The sequence below is a fragment of the Scyliorhinus canicula genome, chromosome 18, assembly GCF_902713615.1.
Source record: "Scyliorhinus canicula chromosome 18, sScyCan1.1, whole genome shotgun sequence".
Classification (NCBI taxonomy): domain Eukaryota; kingdom Metazoa; phylum Chordata; class Chondrichthyes; order Carcharhiniformes; family Scyliorhinidae; genus Scyliorhinus; species Scyliorhinus canicula.
This window is the reverse complement of record NC_052163.1, coordinates 123,841,030-123,866,411: the sequence shown is the minus strand read 5'-3', so window position 1 is coordinate 123,866,411 and position 25,382 is coordinate 123,841,030. Positions and strand designations below refer to the sequence as shown.

At 48.1% G+C, this 25,382-nt stretch overlaps 1 protein-coding gene across 2 annotated transcripts in view; it reads left to right on the top strand.

Annotated features, from left to right (window-relative positions):
* Nucleotides 1-25,077, top strand: part of LOC119953368 (guanine nucleotide-binding protein subunit alpha-11-like) — a 96,060-nt gene extending 70,983 nt beyond the window's left edge. For both annotated transcript variants that reach the window (XM_038777561.1, XM_038777562.1), the window contains exons 3-7: nt 3,978-4,132; nt 7,477-7,605; nt 16,236-16,365; nt 20,610-20,763; nt 21,786-25,077. In XM_038777561.1, the coding sequence (XP_038633489.1) occupies nt 3,978-4,132; nt 7,477-7,605; nt 16,236-16,365; nt 20,610-20,763; nt 21,786-21,973 (756 nt within the window). In that variant the 3' untranslated portion in view covers nt 21,974-25,077. The remainder of the gene's footprint in view (nt 1-3,977; nt 4,133-7,476; nt 7,606-16,235; nt 16,366-20,609; nt 20,764-21,785) is intronic.
* Nucleotides 25,078-25,382: the final 305 nt, after the last annotated feature.

Sequence of the window (25,382 nt, the reverse complement as noted above, 5' to 3'; positions counted from 1 at the left end):
AACGAGCTGTCAGAGGCAGTGGTAGAGGCGGGTACAATTTTGTCCTTTAAAAAGCAGTTAGACAGTTACAAGGGCAGGGTGGGGTATAGAGAGATAAACAAAGAACAAAGAACAAAGAAAAGTACAGCACGGGAACAGGCCCTTCGGCCCTCCAAGCCGACGCCAACCATGCTGCCCGTATAAACTAAAATCCTCCACACGTCCAGGGTCCGTATCCTTCTATTCCCATCCTATTCCTGTATTTGTCAAGACGCCCCTTAAACATCACAACCGGGGCTGGTTTAGCACAGTGGGCTAAACAGCTGGCTTGTAACTCAGAACAATGCCGGCAGTGTGAGTTCAATTCCCGTACCAGCCTCCTCGAACAGGCGCCGGAATGTGGCGACTAAGGGCTTTTCACAGTAACTTCATTGAAGCCTACTTGTGACAATAAGCGATGATTATTATTATTATTATTATCGTCCCTGCTTCCACCGCCGTCTCCGGCAGCGAGTTCCAGGCACCAACTACCCTCTGTGTAGAATATTTGCCTCGTACATCTCCTCTAAATCTTGCCCCTCGCACTTTAAACCTATGCCCCCTAGTAATTGACCCCTCTACCCTGGGAAAAAGCCTCTGTCTGTGCCCAAATGTGGGCTAAATGCAGGCAAGTGGGACTAGCTCAGTGATAGAAACTGGGCGGCATGGACCAGCTGGGCCGAAGGGCCTGCTTCCATGCTGTAAACGTCTATGGCTCTATAACTCGGGTTTTAAAAATACACATTTAAAATGGAAGTAAAGCAACTTTTGTGCTCTCTGAAGGTCAGGGGTCTTTGGAACTCTTTTCCTGAAGAGGCAGTGGTGGAAGCAGAGATTTTGAATATTTTAAAGGCAGAGGTGATTAGATTCTTGGTAAGCGAGAGGAGGGGGGGGGGGGGGGGGGGGGGGGGGGGGATAAGTTATTGGGAGGAGGCAGGATACAGATTTACGGTTACTGTCAGATCAACCATGATCTTACTAAATATCAGAGCAGATTAGAGGGGCTGAATGGCCTACTCCTGCTCCTTGTTCGTACGCAGGAATGCGTCACCTCAGCCGGTGTTTGAAAGGAAGGATAGCTTTTAATGTGAATTCCAGCATCAACTTTCCAAATTCTGGCCACTTTCTTCAGTAATTTCAACTCAGATAATCCAGCATTCATTGATTCCACTTCAGCTAAAACAAAGTGATTACACATCAGGCATGGCTTCTGAAAGAGGTCAGTTCCCCGTGGAGGGGAGATCAACCCTCTTCCATTATTACCTCATGATCCAGCTGCAGGGAGTAGCCAGTACCTCCTATTCCAACTGTGGGTGGTGTGCTAATTAGATATTCAGGGCCAGAAATGTTTAGATCTCAGGTCTGATTCGGATTAGCAATATCCATGAAATTCACTGCCGATCACATTAGCATTGTGTAAGAATATGCACGAATAGACTCACCATGCAGAAATACCGACAGAACTTTACTAATTGATGGAAAGAAACTCACACAATGTTAATGACACACACTAGGTTTCCTAAACTTAATAAATATGTGCATTAATTCGCTGGTAATTGATATGCCCACACAAATTGTGTTTACTCTAGAAGGTTTACCAGATTTCCTCTTCGCTGAGTGCTGTAGTCACCATTGCCGAACCTTGGTTAATGCTGAGTTCACTGAAATTAGCTGAGGCAGTGGTATGGGTGTCACAATTAATAATAATAATCTTTATTGTCATGAGTAGGCTTACATTAACGCTGCAATGAAGTTACTGTGAAAGGCCCCTAGTCACCACATTCCGGCGCCTGTTCGGGTACACAGAGGGAGAATTCAGAATGCTCAATTCACCTAACAAGCACGTCTTTCGGGATTTGTGGGAGGAAACCGGAGCGCCCGGAGGAAACCCGCACAGACACGGGGAGAACGTGCAGACTCCGCGCAGACAGTGACCCAAGCCGGGGATCGAACCTGGGCCCCTGGAGCTGTGAAGCAACAGTGCTACCCACTGTGCCACCATATTGGCTTACGGAAGGAAAGGCGAGTGTTTTACAGCAAACTTTAATGGAGGTGTGCATGTTGAAGGTAACTGAGAACAAGCCTGCACTCAGTGGTGATACACTCTGCATTTGGAGATTCTGCCTACAACTTGCTGTGAAGACTCACGTGAAGCACGGCTTTGGGCTGAGAGGGAGGAGAGTAACTGGTGGCTATGCATTCCAGTGAGTGACCCTCCAGTAAGGGACTAAACCTCTGGAAAGAAAAGAAAAACACCTCCAGGTGGGGTGCCCTTTGGATTGCTAGTACAGTTCACTATATTGCTGCGCGCGTTCTGTGCCGTGCCAGCAAAACAGGCAATTTCCAATCTGATTACCTTTGCAGCCTGTATATGTAACCATAGAAAGCATGCTATCTGGCTGCATCACAGACTGGTATGGCAACTGCTTAGCCCAAGACATCAAGAAACTTCAGAGTCTTGAACACAGCCCAGCCCATCATACGGACCCTGCCTCCAATCCACTGACTTTATCTACACCTCCCGCTGCTTGGGGAAAGCGGGCAGCATAATCAAAGACCCCTCCCACCCGGCTTAGTCACTCTTCCAACTTCTTCCATCAGGCAGGAGTTACAAAAGTGTGAGAACACGCACGAACAGATTCAAAAACAGCTTCTTCCCCACTCTTACCAGACTCCTAAAGAACCTGATTAATACTAAGACTCTTGTATGCTTCACCCGATGCCTGTGTCTATGTATTTACATTGTGTACCTTGTGTTACCCTGTTATATATTTTCTTTTCATGTACTAAATGATCTGCTTTTTCTGCTCACAGAAAAATACATTTCACTGTACCTCGGTACACGTGACAATAAACAAATCCAAATCCAATCAAATCTGCTGACACCCTCAGAAGACCTCTGGGGCTGGTTTAGCACAGTGGGCTAAATAGCTGGCTTGTAAAACAGACCAAGGCCAGTAGCGCGGGTTCAATTCCCGTACTAGCCTCCCCGAACAGGCGCCGAAATGTGGCGACTAGGGGCTTTTCACAGTAACTTCATTTGAAGCCTACTTGTGACAATAAGCGATTTTCATTTCATTCAATACAGACGAGAAATGGAGCTGAATGAGGGAGAGTTTGATGGGTGAATGGGATTTAATTTTGGACAATTTGACCGGCAAAGAATGGCCGAATTTCAGGCAGCACCTTGGAGTATCCAAGATCAATTTCAGCCTTCGCGGGGTCGAGAGTGGCAGTGGATTGGCCACCAGTTGTACGCCCAACTTGATGGCACTTTCTTAGGGAGTGAATAGTGAATGTGGAATCTCAACCTGCAGAGGCAGGTATGAGGATTTCAGTAGCAGAGAGGAAAAGAAGAGCAGACTCATTTCAAGATTAGAGTTGAAGGGTGATGTCCAGATACTTTGTAATACTGACATTTAGAATTATCCATTAACAGTTTTCACTGTGAAATAGTTATTTTAATAAAGTCATTCCCTTTGTCAGCTGAGTGTAATCTTACAAGTTGACATAGGAAATTTCCATGTTGGATATGCCAACAGCAATATAAAAGAGAGGAGCTGACAAGAAATACTCCAAATGTATGATTATGTATCTAACTACCAGTTGATACCTTGTGACGTTTATCAAGAACAATTGAATGAATTATAAGTAGAGAGCTGGAGATAATTGGCCAGGGTGCATTGACGTAATTCAGTCCCAGTTCTAAAGTTATACATTCCATTCTTTCTTTAATATTGGCACACAATTATGTCCACGTTTAAAATGGAAACATGCGAATGTAAACTTGTCACGCTGTATTTACACCCTCCCTCCAGCAATGGCGCTGTACCGCCTCTTTCTGTTTAGCTCGAGCTGCAGAATTTGTCAAACAGGCTGCATAAGAAGCTGAGGAACAAGAATCCGGGAATTGAATCCATCCCTCTTCTAACTATTTACATCCTTATTTAATTCAACAGGAAAATTCTCAGGTAATAAAGGAATTAGAAGCCTATAAAATCGCTACACTTGAACGACAGCATGCGGATGTGATTAAAAGTTTATGGAATGATCCAGGAGTAAGGACATGCTATGAACGGCGTCGGGAGTACCAGTTGCTTGACTCTACAAATTAGTAAGTCTTTATTATCCTTTCAGATATTCCCACACTCGTAGATCAATCAGAGCGAAGAACGATGTCAGTCATTGCATTTTAGTTCTGTTTGTCTGTGCTGCCTGTTTTGATAATTGAGCAAAGTAGGAAATTGGCCTCAGCAATTCCATCGCCTTTTTGTTTTATCTCAGCTTCCAGCCGCCCATTTCTCAATCCCATTGTTCTCCAGAATTACATGTAGTTGCCTTTTGAACTGACTTATGTTGTGTGGTTTGATGGTCTTCCGTTGTATCTATTTCAATATATCTATTGGCTTCTGCGTGAAATACAATCATACCAATCAGGCGCCCCTGTGCCTGCTCTATCATCCAATAAGATCACAGCTGATCTGATTTTTGTCTCAAATCTACATTCCTGGCTACCCCCAATAATTTTTCACCCCTTTTCTTACCAAGAATCTATTTCATCCAGCCTTAAACATATTCAAAGCCTTTGCTCCCGCTGCCTTTTAGGGAGAAGAATTCCAAAGACCATCTGAATGTCTCATCATTTCTGACTTAACTGAGCAAAGTCTTATTTTTAAACAGTGACCCCCCCCAGTTCCAGATTTTCCCACAAGAGGAAACATCCTCTCCACATCCACCCTGTCCTTTTCCCTCAGGGTCTTATGGGCGCGATACTCCCAAAAGGGAAAAAGGTCCCTTAGTGAGCGTGTGTAGCTGCGTATTGCCCGTTGCTCGCAGTGTCGAGAAACACATGGCTATTCAATGCGGCTCGCGTTGTATAAGGGGTCTGAATGGGGAACACGTGGCTGAGGCCGCACAGAGCCCCGTTTTGTACAGCGGGGAGTTCTGCTCGCTGGAACTCCCCATTATAACGAGAGATTGGGGCGCCATTTTTAAATGGCATCCTGATCTCCGAGGCCCCCGAAGTGATCCCCAAATTTCCTCCCAGCCCAAACGCGCTATGGGAGGGTCCTTGGCCCCCCCCACCCAACACCCATGCCGGGCACCCCCAGCCCAATCGTGCACACTCAAAATTGCCAGCTTGGCAGTGCCACTCCCTGAACGTTCAACTAGTGTGCGACCACCGCCTTCGGATCATGTACTTGTGCAGTTCCGATACCTGGACTGCTCTGGTGGTGCACTGCAGTACACCCCCTAGAGGGTCTCCCGCTTTGTGGTGGTCTGCTGTGCTGGGCGTGGGCAAAGCAGCACTGTCTGGCGCTCATCACCAATTATCACTTGAGCGCTAAAAACGTTGTGCATACGTTTAAAGTATTACAATCTTGTACACTCGAATTTCTCAAAGAGTCGCATTTTGGAAGTAGTGCAAACCTTTCCCCAGTGGTACTCATAGAGTTGGCCTGTTTTCCAACGATTAGCGGCACCGTCTGCCACTCCACTTTATCCTCATCGCCAATATTGTGTCCACAGAGGAGTCCAGGTGAGAGGCTAAGATAAACTGTTTATTGAACAAGAAACTATTAGCACATTGTACACAGGTCCCAGTCGAGACTTCCCTGGTTGGCTCCCACTCAGACTGAGCTTTTGTACATTGTGACTGTGGCTCTGCTGATGGGGCTGTCGCCCCTCAGCGGAGAAGCTCATACTCAATGAGACTCACGGGAGACTAATTGATCCAACCCCGTAAATGCCCTGCGGATTATAACCGTATACTTATATGAAATAGTTTTCCCTGAATTCCTTACTTGGGGCAGCACGGTAGCATTGTGGATAGCACAATCGCTTCACAGCTCCAGGGTCCCAGGTTCGATTCCGGCTTGGGTCACTGTCTGTGTGGAGTCTGCACATCCTCCCCGTGTGTGCGTGGGTTTCCTCCGGGTGCTCCGGTTTCCTCCCACAGTCCAAAGATGTGCAGGTTAGGTGGATTGGCCATGATAAATTGCCCTTAGTGTCCAAAATTGCCCTTAGTGTTGGGTGGGGTTACTGGGTTATGGGGATAGGGTGGAGGTGTTGACCTTGACTGTGAGCCGGTGCAGGCTCGATGGGCCGAATGGCCTCCTGCACTGTAAATAATCTATGATAATCTATGATAATCTATGATTTCAAATAACGAATATGATTTTCAGCCCTCTGCTGCCCCTCCTTAGGGTTAGGTTTAGGGTTAACCTGTTGCAATTTGCTGCCCAGCCTTGATTCAGGCAGTTTTTGCTCTCTCAGGAATGGGCCTCATTAATATACTAAATAGGGGCACAGTTCAGGCCCTATCGAATGTTACTATCAATCAATCTGTGCTTTTACTGCTGTGTCCTGACAAACTATGGGTGTGGCCTGTTAATGGGAATCCTACTGAAAGGGATCATAAACTGAAGTCACGCAAAGCTGGAGACAGGTGGGGCGTTGACATTTTCTACATTCCTTTCGGGATTTTTAAGCGATACAATTTCCTCAAGGTGAATTCCTTGCTGCTTTGCATAATCTGTCTATTTCCGCCTAACTGCTTCATGGAGCTGATCAATTTCACCCTGATCATTAAGGTGCAGTTGCAGATTTGTGTCCCTCCCAAATGATAATCTGCCAATAACATAATGAGCAATTAGTCCTCAGGCAGGGGGAGCAGATGCTGATACCCGTCCAAAAACTTACCCTCAGCCCAGATATTTATTTCCACCTCTCCTGACCCATAAACAGCACATAAATGGCACTTACCTTCTGGATCCAGCCTTGCTCGTCTCTCTTCAGGTTTCCCAAGCCGGGGGAAATCTAAACTGCGACAGTCAAATTTAAATAGCTACTAAAATAATAGTCACACAGGATTGTTGACATATTTAAAATAATGGACCCGTCTGTTGAGCCGGTTCGACCACACCTTCCCCCCTTAATAATCTGTCTCCATTAAAACCAAATGTGTGCATACTGCATTCAGGCTGGTGATGGGTTTCAGATGTTAGAGATTTTAAATCCCCTTCCTTCCCCCCCCCCCCCCCCCCGTTCCCTCCAAACACCCCCCCCCCCCCCATCACCCACCATGGGGGTGTTGTCTCCAATTGAATTGGGTCTCAGATTTGAAATGTTTCAACACTTCAAGGAATGTTCAATATTTTTCGACTCCCCTTTAAAAAAAAATATCTCAGTTAAAATTGTTGATGGGCGCTCTCTCTTCAGAAGGGGGCTTGCATGGAGGAGAAAGAGGAAGTGGTATGGCACCATACACACTGGGGAGGTTGAATGACTTCTATCGCGTGACACATCGCAGCTCCTAATGATAAAACATTCCTGAGATTTCCTTGTTTGAACAATGGGTCCATTTTAATGCGTATCAATTCTCTAAGGTGGAGGACACTGTGCTGCTGCTGCTGCATCTTTTAAATTCTGACTCACACTAATCCATGTCTTTTGCAGTTACCTGACCGACATTGATCGTGTTGCAGCCAGTGATTATATCCCAACAGATCAAGACGTGTTGAGGGTTCGAGTACCAACGACAGGCATTAATGAGTATTCGTTTAATATGCATCAAGTATCTTTAAGGTATGTTAAGGTATTAAGGGCAGCACGGTAACATTGTGGATAGCATAATTGCTTCACAGCTCCAGGGTCCCAGGTTCGATTCCGGATTGGGTCACTGTCTGTGCGGAGTCTGCACATCCTCCCCGTGTGTGCGTGGGTTTCCTCCGGGTGCTCCGGTTTCCTCCCACAGTCCAAAGATGTGCAGGTTAGGTGGATTGGCCATGATAAATTGCCCATAGTGTCCAAAATTGCCGTCAGTGTTGGGTGGGGTTACTGGGTTATGGGGATAGGGTGGAGGTATTGACCTCGGGTAGGGTGCTCTTTCCAAGAGCCGGTGCAGACTCGATGGGCCGAGTGGCCTCCTTCTGCACTGTAAATTCTATGATCTATGATGTGTAAACCATTTTGTGGGAATGAAAAGCGAATCCTCAAGTCGTTGGGGATATATATTCCTGGCTCATTGATGTTAACGACACGTAGTGTGCGAGCTACCGGCCCGAATGGGGCCCGGCCCGGCCAGTAGATGCCAGAAGAGGCTTCTTCCATGGTTTACCTGACTCGTCACGCCTCGCAAGATCCAATGGGATCCTATACATTGTGGGTGGGATCAGCATTTGGCAAATCTGCATATTTTAGTGTGAGCCGAGCTGTCTCACTCTAATATCAGCTCGCCTGATCTACCCCAGTCATTAGGATCGAACCCCTTCGCCTGGGGGGCTCACACCTATAGAGACCCTTGTAGAAAGCCTCAAAAGCAACATTGACTTTATCCAGGGTAGAAACCAAGCTGCCTCCCGAATCCCTAACCTGAATAATGTCCCGGAAAGCCGCCTGCCACCTCAGCTGAAGGACTGAAGGACGGCCGGCCTTCTACCCATATTCGTAAACAGAACTTCAAATGCCGTATCTGGCTCACTGCCTGGGCCGTGGACAACAGATCGAACTGCACCTGTAACTTCTTCCTGCTCAGCAGGAGTTCCAGGCTAGGATCACATGAATACCTGCACCTCCAGGGTAGCATCCGCCAACCTCTGCCACTTACTTCCCTATCCATATGCGCCTTATATATTACCTCTCCTCTAATAACCGCTTTCAAGTCTTCCCTGAGCATGGAGAGCAAGACAAACCTGTTCTTATTGAACTCGACATACTCCTCAATAGCCTTAGACAAAGGCCCACAAAATTCCCTATTCGCCAGCAACCCGACCTCCAACCTACACAGTGGTCGCTGAGTGGGGCCTGACGCCAAAGCCAAGTCTCCCAGCTTATGGTCCACAATGACAGTGGCTGGGTATTCCGCCTTCCGCAAACAAGAGTGAGGACCTACCCACCAGAAAAGAGTTGATCCTGGAATAAACCTTGTGGACTGGAGAGAAGAACGAGAATTCCGTATCCCCTGGGTGCATAAACAGCCATGGGATCTGCCCCACCCCATATCTGCTCCATAAAAGCTAACAGCACCTCCGTGATCCACCTTCGGGTCCAGTTCGCAGTTTAAATCACCCCCAAAAATCAGGTGGTGTTGATCCAAATCCGGAATTAAAGCCAACAGCTTCCGAATAAATGGCGTATCATCCCAGTTCAGGGCATATACATTGACCAATGCCACCAACGTGCCTGCCAAGGATCCAGTAACCATCTTGTACCTGCCATTTGGGGTCTGCCACAACCTTGGCCAATGCGAAAAGAACCTGTTTGTTCGTCAAAATTGCCGCCCCTCCCCCCAGATCCTGCCATCGAAGCCCAAACCCCCCCCCCCCCCAGATCCTGCATCGAAGCCCAACCCCTCCCCCCCCCAGATCCTGCCATCGAAGCCCAAACCCCCCCCCCCCCCCCCCCAGATCCTGCATCGAAGCCCAAATGGAAAAGTTGGCTCATCCATTCCTTCCGCAGTCTGCTGTGATCCCTCACCCGCAGGTATGTCTCCTGCAAAAACAACACATCAGCCCTCAGATTATTTAGGTCAGGAAATAGAACATAGAACAGTACAGCACAGAACAGGCCCTTCGGCCCTCGATGTTGTGCCAAGCATTGTCCGAAATCAAGATCAAGCTACCCCACTCCCTGTCATTCTGGTGTGCTCCATGTGCCTATCCAATAACCGCTTTAAAGTTCCTAAAGTGTCCGACTCCACTATCACAGCAGGCAGTCCATTCCACACCCTAACCACTCTCTGAGTAAAGAACCTACCTCGGACATCCCTCCTATATCTCCCACCCTGAACCTTATAGTTATGCCCCCTTGTAACAGCTACATCCACCCGAGGAAATAGTCTCTGAACATCCACGCTATCTATCCCCCTCATCATTTTATAAATCTCTATTAAGTCACCTCTCATCCTCCTCTGCTCCAAAGAGAAAAGCCCTAGAACTGCACACAATATTCCAAATGTGGACTCACCAGGGTCCTGTACAGTTGCAGCATAACCCCACGGCTCTTAAACTCAAGCCCCCTGTTAATAAACGCTAACACACTATAGGCATTTCTTCACGGCTCTATCCACTTGAGTGGCAACTTTCAGAGATCTGTGGACATGAACCCCAAGATCTCTCTGTTCCTCCACATTCCTCAGTACCCTGCCGTTGACCCTGTAATCCGCATTCAAATTTGTCTGACCAAAATGAATCACCTCGCACTTATCAAGGTTAAACTCCATCTGCCATTTTTCGGCCCAGCTCTGCATTCTATCAATGTCTCTTTGCAGCCTACAACAGCCCTCCACCTCATCCACTACTCCACCAATCTTGGTGTCATCAGCAAATTTGCTGACCCACCCAAGTCATTTAGAAAAATCACAAATAGCAGAAGACCCAGCACTGATCCCTGTGGTACACCGCTGGTAACTGGTCTCCAGTCTGAAAATGTTCCATCCACCACTACCCTCTGTCTTCTATGTGATAGCCAGTTACTTTCTTCATGAGCCGACCATGGGGAACCTTTTCAAACACCTTACTGAAATCCATGTATACAACATCAACTGCTCTACCTTCATCTACACACTTAGTTACCTCCTCAAAAAATTCAATCAAATTTGTGAGGCAAGACTTACCATTCATGAATCCAAGTTGACTATCCCTGATTAAGCTGCATCTTTCCAAATGGTCATTAATCCTATCCCTCAGGACCTTTTCCATTAATTTACCGACCATCGAAGACTAACCGGCTTATAATTACCAGGGTCATTCCTATTCCCTTTCTTGAACAGAGGAACAACATTCGCCACTCTCCAGTCCTATAGTCTGCCACTATACCCGTGGACAGTGAGGACCCAAAGATCAAAGCCAAAGGTTCTGCAATCTCATCCCTTGCCTCCCAAAGAATCCTAGGATATATCGCATCTGCCCCAGGGGACATGTCGACCCTCAGGTTTTTCAAAATTGCTAATACATCTTCCCTCAGAACATCTACCTCCTCCAGCCTACCCGCCTGTATCACACTCTCATCCTCAAAAACATGGCCCCTCTCCTTGGTGAACACTGAAGAAAAGTATTCATTCAATGCCTCTCCTATCTCTTCTGAATCCATGCACAAGTTCTCACTACTGTTCTTGATCGGCCCTAACCTCACTCTGGTCATTCTTTTATTTCTCACGTAAGAGTAAAAAGCCTTGGGGTTTTCCTTGATTTGACCCACCAAGGACTTCTCATGCCCCCTCCTAGCTCTCCTAAGCCCTTTTTTTTAGCTCATTCCTTGCTACCTTGTAACCCTCAAGTGACCCAACTGAACCTTGTTTTCTCATCCTTGCATATGTCCTTTTTCCTCTTGACAAGACATTCAACCTCTTTTGTGAACCATGGTTCCCTCACACACCCATTTCCTTCCTGCTTGACAGGGACATACCTATCAAGGACATGCAGTATTTGTTCCTTGAACAAGCTCCACTTTTCATTTGTGCCTTTCCCTGACAGTTTCTGTTCCCACCTTATGCTCCCTAATTCTTGCCTAATTGCATCATAATTACCCCTCCCCCAATTATAAACCTTGCCCTGCCGTATGGCCCAATCCCTCTCCATTGCAATAGTGAAAGACACCAAATTGTGGTCACTATCTCCAAAGTCTCTCCCACAAGCAAATCTAACATTTGGCCCGATTCATTACCCAGTACCAAATCCAATGTGGCCCCACCTCTAGTCGGCCTATCCACATATTGTGTCAGGAAACCCTCCTGCACACACTGTACAAAAACTGCCCCATCCAAACTATTCGACCTATAGAGGTTCTAATCAATATTTGGAAAGTTAAAGTCACCCATGACAACTACCCTGAGACCTCCACACCTATCCATAATCTGCTTAGCAATTTCTTCCTCCACATCTCTACTACTGTTATGGAGCCTATAGAAAACTTCTAACAACGTGACCGCTCCTTTCCTATTTCTAACTTTAGCCCATATTACCTCAGTGGGCAGATCCCCCTCGAACTTCCTTTCTGCAGCCGTTAAACTATCCTTGATTAACAATGCTACTCCTCCACCTCTTTTACCACCTTCCCTACTCTTACTGAAACATCTATACCCCGGACCTTCCAACAACATTCCTGTCCCTGTTCTAACCATGTCTCCGTAATGGCCACAACATCATAGTCCCAAGTACCAATCCACGCTCCAAGTTCACCAACCTTATTCCGGATGCTCCTTGCATTAAAGTAGACACACTTCAACCCACCTTCCTGTTTGCCGGTACACTCCTGCGACCTTGATACCCTCCTCAGTACCTCACTACTTTCAACACTGGCTTCTGGACGACAGCTCATTTTCCCATCCCCCTGACAAATTAGTTTAAACCCCCCAGAAGAGCCGTAGCAAATTTCCCTCCCAGGATATTGCTGCCCCTCTGGTTCAGGTGCAAACCGTCCTGTTTGTACAGGTCCCACCTTCCCCAGAATGTGCTCCAATTCAATACCCAATATCCAATTATAATATACCCTCGATCTTTTTACTGGACCATCCCCTTACATTCCAGCTGACCTCCCACAGCCCCCACCCCACTCAACCCGAAGTCAGCCATTTCCAACGAGAGGGATTATCAAGCGCCTGCCCAGGGAGTGTAGGCCCAAGGCCCACCCAAGATGGCCACCAAACCCACCCACAACGTGAAACAAATAGAAGCTTATAGTCACTGTCCTTCCCCCCCTCACCCCCCCTCCCCTGAACCACACCCCACCCAAATGCACATATTGGTTACATACAAAAGAACAGTACCCCCTCCTAACCAACCCCAAATGCACCCCCAAACAAAACAAAAATGCTGGGCTCATTGAACCAAGAAAAACAGGTCCAACAGGTCGCAGCCCCTCCCCCCAACTCGCTCCCCTTCGCTAGCTTAAATTAACTGTTAGCGAGGTAGCTCCTACCCAGGGTAGACAAAAAAACTCTCCCACCCAACCCGGTTGCAAAAAATAAAACAAGATCCAACACACCCCAACAAAGACCAAGGGCAGGATTCTCTGATAATGGGGCTATGTCCCCACGCCGGCGGCAATATCGGCGCCAACAACTCTGCCGTCAACAGCCCCTGAAAGTGAGGAAATCTCCAATTTCTCGGGGCTAGGTTGACGCTAGAGTGTTTGGCGCCGCTTCAGCTGTCGCCGAAGGGCTAGCGCGAGATCGCGCATGCGCGGAACGGCTGGCTTGATCTCGTGCATACACGGACGGGCCGGCATATTTCCACGCATGCGCAGGAGTTCCCTTCTCCGCACTGGGACCCAGCACGGTGGAAAGAAGGCCCCTCACAGAACCAGCCCTCCCACAGATCGTTAGGCCTTGATCGCGGGCCAGGCCCCACCCCCCCCACCGGGGTCGGATCGCCTCGCACCCCCCCAGGACCGCCCCCGCACACTTACCTGCCAGGTCCTGCTGTGCGTGAGGTGAGTAATTCACGGCGGCAGTACAGTGCAAAACGTTACGGCCACTCGGCCCATCGGAGCCCGGAGAATTGCCGGGGGGGGGGGGGGGCGCTGTCAATGGCCCCCGACCGGCGTGGCGTAAATCCCGCCGGCCCCCGAAAAACAGAGCCGGAGTATAGGGCAGCCGGCGGCAGGGCGGATCAGCGCCTCCCCCGGGGATTCTCCGACCCGGAGGGGGGGTGCCATATATTTCAAACAATACTACCTGAAACAAGACGCCACAGAACAGTCAGTCCCACATCCACACCCCAAATTCCCACAGGCAGCCCCACATCCACACCCCAAATTCCCACAGGCAGCCCCACATCCACACCCCAAATTCCCACAGGCAGCCCCACATCCACACCCCAAATTCCCACAGGCAGCCCCACATCCACACCCCAAATTCCCACAGGCAGCCCCACATCCACACCCATACAACATTTGCAAAGTCCATCCCAAGAAAAACGTTTTGTTCCAATTAAGGGGCAATTTAGCGTGGCCGATCCCCCTACCCTGCACATCTTTGGGTTGTGGGGGAGAGCCCCACGCAGACACGGGGAGAATGTGCAAACTCCACACGGACAGTGACCTGGGGCCGAGATCGAACCCAGGTCCTTGGTACCGTGAGGCAGCAGTGCTAACCAGAACGAAGAAATACGAAAATATACAAAAATACTCCAGAATCCCTTCCCATTAACAAACATAAATGCCCCCCACAGGGCACCGTTAGCTTGATCCAAGTCCATGATTTTAAACAAAGGCATCAGCCTCCTCCGAAGGATTGAAATAGTAATCCTTTGACTTGTAGAAACCCCACAGCTTCGCAGGATACACCACTCCAAACCGCACTCCGTTCTTGTACAATGCGGCTTTAGCCTTATTAAAGGCCTCCCATCGCCTCGTAAGCTCCACTCCAACATGTTGATAAATACTAATGAGGCTCCCTTCCCACCTCGAATCACGGTGCCCTTTGGCCCACTTCAGGGCACACTCCTTCCCCTGGGAGCTATGAAATCTTAACGATGGCTTCCTGTGGAAGTTGACTCGCCCGAGGCTTCTGATGGAGTGTTCGATGGGCCCTGTCCAGCCCTGGAGGGGTCAGGAGTCCACCCTCCCCCAAAATATTCCCAAACATCTGCAAGAAATACACAGTAAGATTCGGGCCCTCCACACCCCCAGGCAACCCCACGACTCAATTCTCCAGGCCGTCCACCTTCTTCCTCAGAATCTTATTTTTCTCTGCCACCAACGAGATCCAGATTCCAGCGAGCGATTTGCTCGCTGTGCCTCTACCGAGCCATCTCCACACCCTTCAACACCTCGCCACACTCCTTCACCGGGGCGTTTCTCGGGCGGGACCCAGCACCTCCTCGATCGGCTTTCGAAGGGTTTCAACATCACTCGCCATTGCCTCTCGAAATGCTTGTCGAACTCAATGGCCAGTACCCGAGTCAACATGTTGACCGCAACCGCCAGAGCCACCACCGCCTTCTTCTCTACTGCAGAACCAGGAGACGCCTCCGAGTCCGTCAATGAATTTCCATCGGCAGGCTGCTTACCTCCAGCCTTTTTTTGCCATTTTTCACAAATATGCTCCTTTTACCTTCAGATGGGTAGAGTCTGTCCACCAAAACACCTGGGCCATAAAACAAATACCCTGGCGGGAGCTGGCCAGTTCACAACCTCTCCCTGCACGCCAGCACCAGAAGTCCAACGCCGCTGCTGCTCATACATCTGTCCACTCGACCTTAGCCAACCCCAGTTGGTGTCTGTGGAAGACAGAGTAATGCAAATAGTTTGAGTGAACTGCGGGATTGACGGTCTCTGCTCTTTCCAAAGGTGTGAAGCATTTCATAGCCCCGCTTACGCTCTGGACGAGAATATATTATCAATCAGTGAAGCACAAATGCTCTCCATCAGTGAGGCTGATTCATTGCTGGAAATGAAAGGGTTAATGGTTTAGCTCACAAAGCTAAATCGCTGGCTTTTAAAGCAGACCAAGCAGGCCAGTAGCACGGTTCGATTCCCGTACCAGCCTCCCCGGACAGGCGCCGGAATGTGGCGACTAGGGGCTTTTCACAGTAACTTCATTGAAGCCTACTCGTGACAATAAGCGATTTTCATTCATTTCATGCGACCGAGAAGCTGGGGCCAAAGTCCACCATTTTCTGTCCCATGGTTTTGCAGGATGGGGAATCAGAGCTGCAGGCCTGTGATTTTCCGATCTGTGCTTCCTGAATTTACCAGAAATGCCCTGTCAAGGAACCAGGCCTCCTGGCTGTACCCGGGCTCTGTAACCCACAATTAAACCTACAAAAAAATTAACCATTGGATTTATTTAGCTGAATATTGGATAAAGTTCTGCTCAATCTGACTGGAACAAAGTGGAATTTAAAGAGCATTGAACGTACAGAGAAATGTATCTTAGTGAAATGAAAATCGCTTATTGTCACGAGTACCTTCAATTAAGTTACTGTGAAAAGGCCCTAGTCGCCACATTCCGGCGCCTGTCCGGGGAGGCTGGTACGGGAAGTTTTCCTTCATAAGAAAATAGCAATTGACAGTCAATAAAGTATCCTATGGTAATAAAAGTATTCTATGGGTTTACATTTAATGATTTTATTTGTGGCTATCTTTTAAAACAATAATCACTTGGCATGTATATTCTTAAAATGATACCTGTTTATTTGGTACACTGGGGCCGATTGTGTTCCTGAATGGATCAGTGGTCTTCAAGATTACTAAGTCCTTCTCTTAACTCTTAGAATTGTGGATGTTGGAGGGCAGAAGTCGGAAAGGAGGAAATGGATCCACTGCTTTGAGAATGTCGTGTCAGTTATATTCCTGGCTTCCCTCAGCGAATATGATCAAGTCCTAGAAGAGAGTGAGAATGAGGTAAGACTCCTTGGGCATCGGAGAGTTTGGAGTGTGAAGTTAACTTACCCTGAAGTTAACTTACTCTAGACTTACTTGGGAACCAACTCATGAATGATATATGGGAAATTTTACAGGTCAGTTCCGTCTGCTGGAAATTTTATAGCCGACATTGCGGATCTGAAATTTGGACACATGCAATGTATGATTCTCTGACAACTTGGTTTTCGTGGAAATTCATGCCCCGTGCCGTATTTTACAGCAGGGGAGGTGGACAGCCATTGGCTCATGGCAGGATCTTGTGTTCCCTTTGCTGTCAACGGGTCTTCCTGTTGTATGGGCCTCCCGCCACTGGGAAACACACGGCGAAGGTTCATCGTCGTCGGGATCGGAAGATCTGAAATTCCATACCAAATGGAGTTTGGATTGAGGTTCCTTATCATTCTCCTTTAGTTAATAGCAATAATTGTTTTCAGTGACATTTTTTAATGGTGAGGTTCTTTGTTCCAATTTTAAATTGTTCATTTTTTAAAATAATGGACGGATCAAGATAATTTGTCTGAAATCCACCCTTGTCAGTTTCACATGCACTTGCTGGAATTTCTGCTGGCAGGGTCCCTGTCAGCGACATCTCCAGTTGCACCAACCGATCCATCAGCTGAGCAGCCAATTTGTAGTGTCCCAGCTCACCTGGCCCACCCTGACTGTCCATTCATCCACACAACCACCTACCTACCCATCTCATACACTTACCCATCCCACACACCTACCCATCCCGTACACCTACCCACCCCACACACCTACCCATCCCACACACCTACCCATCCCGTACACCTACCCACCCCACACACCTACCCATCCCACACACCTACCCATCCCACACACCTACCCATCCCGTACACCTACCCATCGCATACACCTACCCATCCCACACACCTACCCATCCCATACACCTACCCATCCCACACACCTACCCATCCCATACACCTACCCATCCCGTACACCTACCCACCCCACACACCTACCCATCCCACACACCTACCCACCCCGTACACCTACCCATCCCACACACCTACCCATCCCACACACCTACCCATCCCGTACACCTACCCACCCCACACACCTACCCATCCCACACACCTACCCATCCCACACACCTACCCATCCCGTACACCTACCCATCGCATACACCTACCCATCCCACACACCTACCCATCCCATACACCTACCCATCCCACACACCTACCCATCCCATACACCTACCCATCCCGTACACCTACCCACCCCACACACCTACCCATCCCACACACCTACCCACCCCGTACACCTACCCATCCCACACACCTACCCATCCCACACACCTACCCATCCCGTACACCTACACACCCCACACACCTACCCATCCCACACACCTACCCATCCCACACACCTACCCACCCCAGACACCTACCCACCCCAAACACCTACCCATCCCGTACACCTACCCATCCCGTACACCTACCCATCGCATACACCTACCCATCCCACACACCTACCCATCTCGTACACCTACCCATCCCACACACCTACCCATCCCGTACACCTACACACCCCACACACCTACCCATTCCATACACCTACCCATCCCATACACCTACCCATCCCATACACCTACCCATCCCGTACACCTACCCATCCCGTACACCTACCCACCCCACACACCTACCCACCCCACACACCTACCCATCCCATACACCTACCCATCCCATACACATACCCATCCCATACACATACCCATCCCGTACACCTACCCATCCCGTACACCTACCCATCCCGTACACCTACCCATCCCACACACCTACCCACCCCACACACCTACCCATCCCATACACCTACCCATCCCACACACCTACCCATCCCGTACACCTACACACCCCACACACCTACCAATCTCATACACCTACCCATCCCGTACGCCTACCCATCCCGTACACGTACCCATTACATACACCTACCCATCCCGTACACGTACCCATTACATACACCTACCCATCCCACACACCTACCCATCCCGTACACCTACACACCCCACACACCTACCCATTCCATACACCTACCCATTCCATACACCTACCCATCCCATACACCTACCCACCCCATACACCTACCCATCCCACACACCTATCCATCCCGTACACTTACCCATCCCATACACCTACCCATCCCATACACCTACCCAACCCATTCACCTACCCATCCCACACACCTACCCATCCCGTACACCTACCCATCCCGTACACCTACCCATCCCATACACCTACCCATCCCACACACATACCCATCCCACACACCTACCCATCCCGTACACCTACCCACCCCACACACCTACCCATCCCATACACCTACCCATCCCATACACCTACCCATCCCATACACCTACCCATCCCACACACCTACCCATCCCGTACGCCTACCAATCTCATACACCTACCCATCCCGTACGCCTACCCATCCCGTACACGTACCCATTACATACACCTACCCATCCCGTACACGTACCCATTACATACACCTACCCATCCCGTACACGTACCCATTACATACACCTACCCATCCCGTACACCTACCCACCCCATACACCTACCCATCCCGTACACCTACCCATTGCATACACCTACCCATCCCGTACGCCTACCCATCCCGTACACCTACCCATCCCATACACCTACCCACCCCACACACCTATCCATCCCGTACACCTACCCACCCCATACACCTACCCATCCCGTACACCTACCCATCCCGTACGCCTACCCATCCCATATACCTACCCATCCCATACACCTACCCATCCCGTACACCTACCCATCCCGTACACCTACCCATCCCATACACCTACCCACCCCACACACCTACCCATCCCACACACCTACCCATCACGTACACCTACCCATCCCGTACACCTACCCATCCCGTATACCTACCCATCCCACACACCTACCCATCCCAGACACCTACCCATCCCATACACCTACCCATCCCACACACCTACCCATCCCATACACCTACCCATCCCATACACCTACCCATCCCGTACACCTACCTATCCCATACACCTACCCATCCCGTACACCTACCAATCCCGTACACCTACCCATCCCGTACACCTACCCATCCCGTACACCTACCCATCCTGTACACCTACCCATCCTGTACACCTACCCATCCCGTACACCTACCCATCCCGTACGCCTACCCATCCCATACACCTACCCATCCCATACACCTACCCATCCCATACACCTACCCATCCCATACACCCACCCATCTCATACACCTACCCATCCCGTACACGTACCCATTACATACACCTACCCATCCCATACACCTACCCATTCCATACACCTACCCATCCCATACACCTACCCATCCCGTACACTTATCCATCCCATACACATAACCACCCACCTACCCATAACATCCACACAACCACCTACCTACCCATCCCATACACATAACCACCCACCTACCCATAACATCCACACAACCACCTACCTACCCATCCCATACACATAACTACCCACCTACCCATCCCATCCACACAACCACCTGTCTAGCCATCCCATACACACAAACACCTATCTACCCATCCCATAATCTACCCACCATATGCCCAATTACCCACCTACCTGCCCACGTACAGTCAATGTTTCCTTCGATTATAGCAGCATTTTAACGGGCTGGTTATTATCTGATTAGCGGTCTGTAAAAATGATAAAAATGCACCTGAGTCAACTCTCCCAGCGGTTGCATGGGAAACACTATCACGTTCAAATTTCTCCCTAGGTCACATACACAATCCTGACTTGGACAAATATCTCCCGTTCCTTCCTTGTTGCTGAAATTCCCGGCATAGCAGAACTGTCGGAACACCTTCACCACCTGGACTAGAACAGTTCAGGTAGAAGGCCAACCACCTCCTTCCCAAGAACAGAGAAATGTAATCCTTGCTGGCAATGTTGATATCGCTAACCGTCTCCCTGCAAATCCCCCCCCCCCCCCCCCCCCCGCGCCCCCCTTTGCCTGTGGAGTATTGCGACTTATTCCGCGCATGCCCAGGAACCTCATTTCAATACATTAGCATGTCATTAGTGAGACCCTCTCCAGACCATAGAATATTCGCCAGGCGCCAGCGTTGACATTTAGAACAACTGTAGACAAAATCTTCAACATTTAAATTTGAAAGAAATCGCTATAATTACCCGCTGTGATTTCCTTTGTTGCAGAATCGAATGAGTGAGAGCCTGGCTCTTTTCCATTTTATTTTGAAATCTGACTGCTTTGCAAATTCATCAATGATTCTTTTCTTAAATAAAAAGGATATTTTGGAGGAGAAGGTTCTTAAATCACATTTAGTGGACTATTTCCATGAATTTGACGGTAAGTAGAAAACATAATCCTTTTACCCCGCTCTTTCTTCCATTCCTTGTAAGGATTCTCAATATTTAATTACAAAAATAAGCCTCAGTTTGTGCACAGCAAGGTGAAGATGGAAGACGTTAGTTCCAGGGAATGGAAGTGGAAGGGGCCCTGAGGGTTGGATGGGATATATGTCAGCATGGAGAAGGTATGGGGTATAGGGGGATGAAATGAAAATGAAAATCGCTTATTGTCACGAGTAGGCTTCAATGAAGTTACTGTGAAAAGCCCCTAGTCGCCACATTCCGGCGCCTGTCCGGGGAGGCTGGTACGGGAATCGAACCGTGCTGCTGGCCTGGTTGGTCTGCTTTATAAGCCAGCGATTTAGCCTTGTGAGCTAAACCAGCCCCCCATGAGTTAGCATGGTGTTGCATGAGGAGTGCATTGGGGGTGATGAAGGGGGTGCGAGGGTTGAGGGCCTAGCAGCTTTTGCAACCGCTGGGCCAAAATCCCAAAGACCCAGGCAGATCGTCTCACCATCTCCTGGGGTCAGTGGTCATGCCTCAATCCTGGCAGGTTTATGGCCCATCATATTCCTCTCCCTCTGGGGGCTATACTAACCTTCGCAGCCCGGCGGGTTCCTCTTGACTGCTTCACCTTTTAAAAAACCTGCTGTAAGCCTCGCTGGTGTGACATCCTGTCGACGAGGGATAAATTCTTTATGTGGAGGGACACTTGGCAGGGAAGCCCTTTCAGTGCATGTTAATATATTCAAATGGATTTAAATGAGCTTCCCACCCATTTCTGGCCAGCAACCTCTTTACTTCATTGGTGAGTGGCGGGGAAATCCGAGAACGAGATCTCACCACCACTCTGAGAAAAAGCCAGCACAAAAAAGCAGATGGGCCAGATGGCCTCCTTTGCTGTACATGAATTCCTATCAGAGTGGAATAACAATCCTGATATTCAAACGGTTACATGTTCAGCCTTGCTCAGGTTAACTCGCTCCCCTGCTCAACAAATGTAATTTTCTTTGTCTTCAGGCACTAAAGGAAATGCTGGGGCTGCCATGAACTTTATCTTAAAAATGTACCTGAGGCAAAACAAAGAGAAGCGAAAAATCTACTGGCACTTCACCTGTGCCACAGACACAGAAAATATCCGAAATGTCTTTATGGACGTCAGGGACACGGTTTTGTTGCGGAGTCTGGAAGAACTGGACTTATTGTAGAAGGAGATGTGGACCTCACCGGGAAAGCAAGGTATTCAGTGTTGTACTCCTGGCAAAGTGGTGACTTAAACCTTCCCTATGCGGCACAGCTGAGAACAGAACAAAATGCCTCAAAAACTACACGGTCGTGTCTTCAATCTCTCCAGTGCTGCCTCACAGTTTTGAAAAGTGCTTAGCACCAAAACCAAACATTTCTGGGAATGTTTGCTTGACAATATTATGGACCTCCTCACCGCTCCCTGGAAATTTCGGGAATCAGCAAAGTCTTAACAGAAGATCAACCAGGGAAGAATGGTCAAACGATGAAGACTCTATAACGTAGCTTCATGAGTTTGCTAAGGAGGCTGTTCAACCGTCACAATGTTGTGAAGTTAGCTTTTAAAAGTTGGGTTGCTTTTCACATTCAGGGATGGGTTTTTGCAGATACCAGAATCAGAGCTAAAGTGGCAATAATTACAAGAGAGGTCATGATCCTGGTACAGGAGAACGGTGGGGAATATTGCACGCCAGGAGCCGAGGACATCGCTCACAATTTTCAGGCACACTTGTGATTTTATGACTTTATGATTTTACAATGCTTCTCTGATGTTGTATCTTCAAAAAACTCCTCCCACCCAATACTGCATTGAGGCTACATTCCCCAACCCACAGGAGGCATACAAGTTAGGAGCAAGAGTAGGCCATTCGGCCCATTAAGCTTTCTCTGCCATTCAATAAGGTCATGGCTAATCTGACAGTGGCTTCAACTGCATATTCCTCTTCCCCCCCTATAACTTTTGACTCCCTTGTCAGTCAAAAATCTATCTACCTCTGCATAAAAATAGTGCCTCCACCACTCTCTGGGGAAGAGAGTTCCAAAGATTCAAGACCCTCTGTGAGAAAATTCCTCTCATCTCCATCTTAAATGGGAGACTCCTTAATGTTAAACTATGTCCCCGAGTCCTAGTCTCCCTCACAACGGGAAACATCCTTTTGGCATCAACCCTATCAAATCCCCTCAGGATCAGTAAGATCACTCCTCAATCTTCCAATTGCCAATGAATGCAGGCCTAGCCTGTCCAACCTTTCCTCGTAAGATAACCATTCCTCGTCCCCCCCTATCCATTGCGTGAATCCCCAGTGGACTGCTCGATGATTAGCTAGGCCCAATCGCACGGTCTGCTCCTCCTAGTCTCCCCGAGCTGTGGGCGGGGTTTCTCCAAGGGTTGCCAACTCTTGCTCGGGCATAGACCTGTAGCTGTCATCACATGACGCCAATCACATAGCCCCCAAACTCCTGCCGTTGTGCATCTGACACAGTTCCATGCCTTTCCACACCAACAGGAACTGGAAAGAAAACACTGTCCATTACACAACTTAGTGATTCTTCAGTGTCGGTCAAACAATTTTTTCTCCTGCTCGCCAATACTTTTCAAATTCGCAAACATTTTCAAAGAAAATGAACAACAAGCTCCATTAAGTACCCTGATTTAAGGTATTTCTCATGGACACATGATTATGTCAGGAAAAATTTTGTAGATGGTTTTGAAACAAACATTCGGCACTTCTAAGGGTTTCATCTGAAAAAATTATATTTTTACAGATTCCACAAGTGGCAGTGAAAGTATCACAAAGAGCTGTTTGTTTTATTTGTACTTCTGAGACAGACATCAACATTTGATAGATATAAATCTCTCTCTCTCAACATCTGAAATAATTAATTGAACTTTTCTAAGCTGACAGAGAGAAAAATGTTGCAAAGAGAACCCAGTTTTCAATGTACAAAAGCAGACGCTATTAAATAACTGGTAGCCCTGGACTTTTAAAGACTTTTAAAGACACTTTTTTTTCAGATGTCTGTCTTTGAAGGATGAAATCTTGCTGAAAGTACCACTTTGTACATCGTGAAACTAAGCAGGAATTAACTTTGCTAAATTACGAGGGCAGTTGAAGTGACAGTGTAAAATCTGCACCATCTCAGTTTAATAGATTCATTAAGACAGGACGAGGCATTTGCATTGCCTTTCCTGAAACTTCCTTATGACAAAAGAAATCCAAGAAATATGCATAATTTCAACATTTCAAACACACCCACTGCCTTAGGTGACCGAAAAGATTTTTATTGCTTAGTTATATGATTCATTTGCCTTTTCTTCATTCCATCATCAATTTTCCATCTCTGCCCCCCACTCTTGGAAGTGTTGATTTCTTCCTGAGCTGGGGTTCCATGGGCACCAACTGTCCTTGAGCTGCATTGTCCTGCTTGTTCCTTTGTCAGCCTTGACAGTCTGGTGTGTGGCCGTTATTCGATTATCTAGCAAGCCCGCCAGATCCTGTCCTTATCCGACAATCCTGACAATCGCACGTCCGGTGGGGAAAATCCGGAGCAGGAAACAATTCCGACATTAACCTCCTTGGCACAGTGATGCTGAAAATTGGATGCTGATTATATTGGGCAGCCAATCTGCAGTGCCAGTTTTAAGCATAGGTCCCAAGCTGTAAATCTACCCAGTTGCCAACAACATGAGTGTAGTGTGCTGCAGGGCATTCTCAAAATGGAAAAGAAAAACCTGACCTATTTAACTTTACTGTATTGAAGACCCCAGTTCTTGGTGGAGGGATAGAAGTGACAATTTAAAATATTGACGCCACTGTCTCCCTGTCCATCCTGCGTCACCCGGCAAAGACACTCTCCACGTTGGTGTACTGAAAATGTGCCTGATTGGGCCTTGCACTTTTCAAACTTTTTAAACTTTTACAACAGATTGTGAAAAGCCTCAGCCTAGCAGAGAAAGTATTTATTGTGACACAGACTCAGCTTGGCAAGCCTGATGGTGGCTGTCCCCAGACCTCTCGGTGTGGGGGTGGGCTCCTTTAATTGGATCTGCACCATCTGCATTTGGAATTTTAACCAGCAGGCCTTATAGTGGAACACACGAACAAAGTTTGGTACGCAGAAAGGATTGTGATTTTATTACTTACAGTGTGGTAATATCATAAATCTATAAGCAATAACCTGTCATTATATAAATATGGTAAAATATAATTAACATTTTGTTAACTGTGGTTTTGTATACGTTTTCCTCATCGTAGTCATGGATTAAATGTATTTCTGTACAATTCGACCATTTGTGTCTTAAAAAATTCTATTGCCTGTGAATCACAGATATTTAGACCGGATGCTGAAAATCCTGGTGGAGACCAGGATTGCTTGATACACATACAGGTTGGGATTCCCCGACCCTGTTATTGCTGGGCAGGAAAGCAGGTGGAGATGGAGAATCCATGGGAGTCTGCAATGACTTTAACGCCGGTGGGATTTTGTGTTCCCATTGTCCTCATCCCCCCCCCCCCCCGCACTCCCCTGCCGCCACCACCACCAATGATGCAATGGGATTCCCACCATGAATAAATGGCAACCCCATTGCCC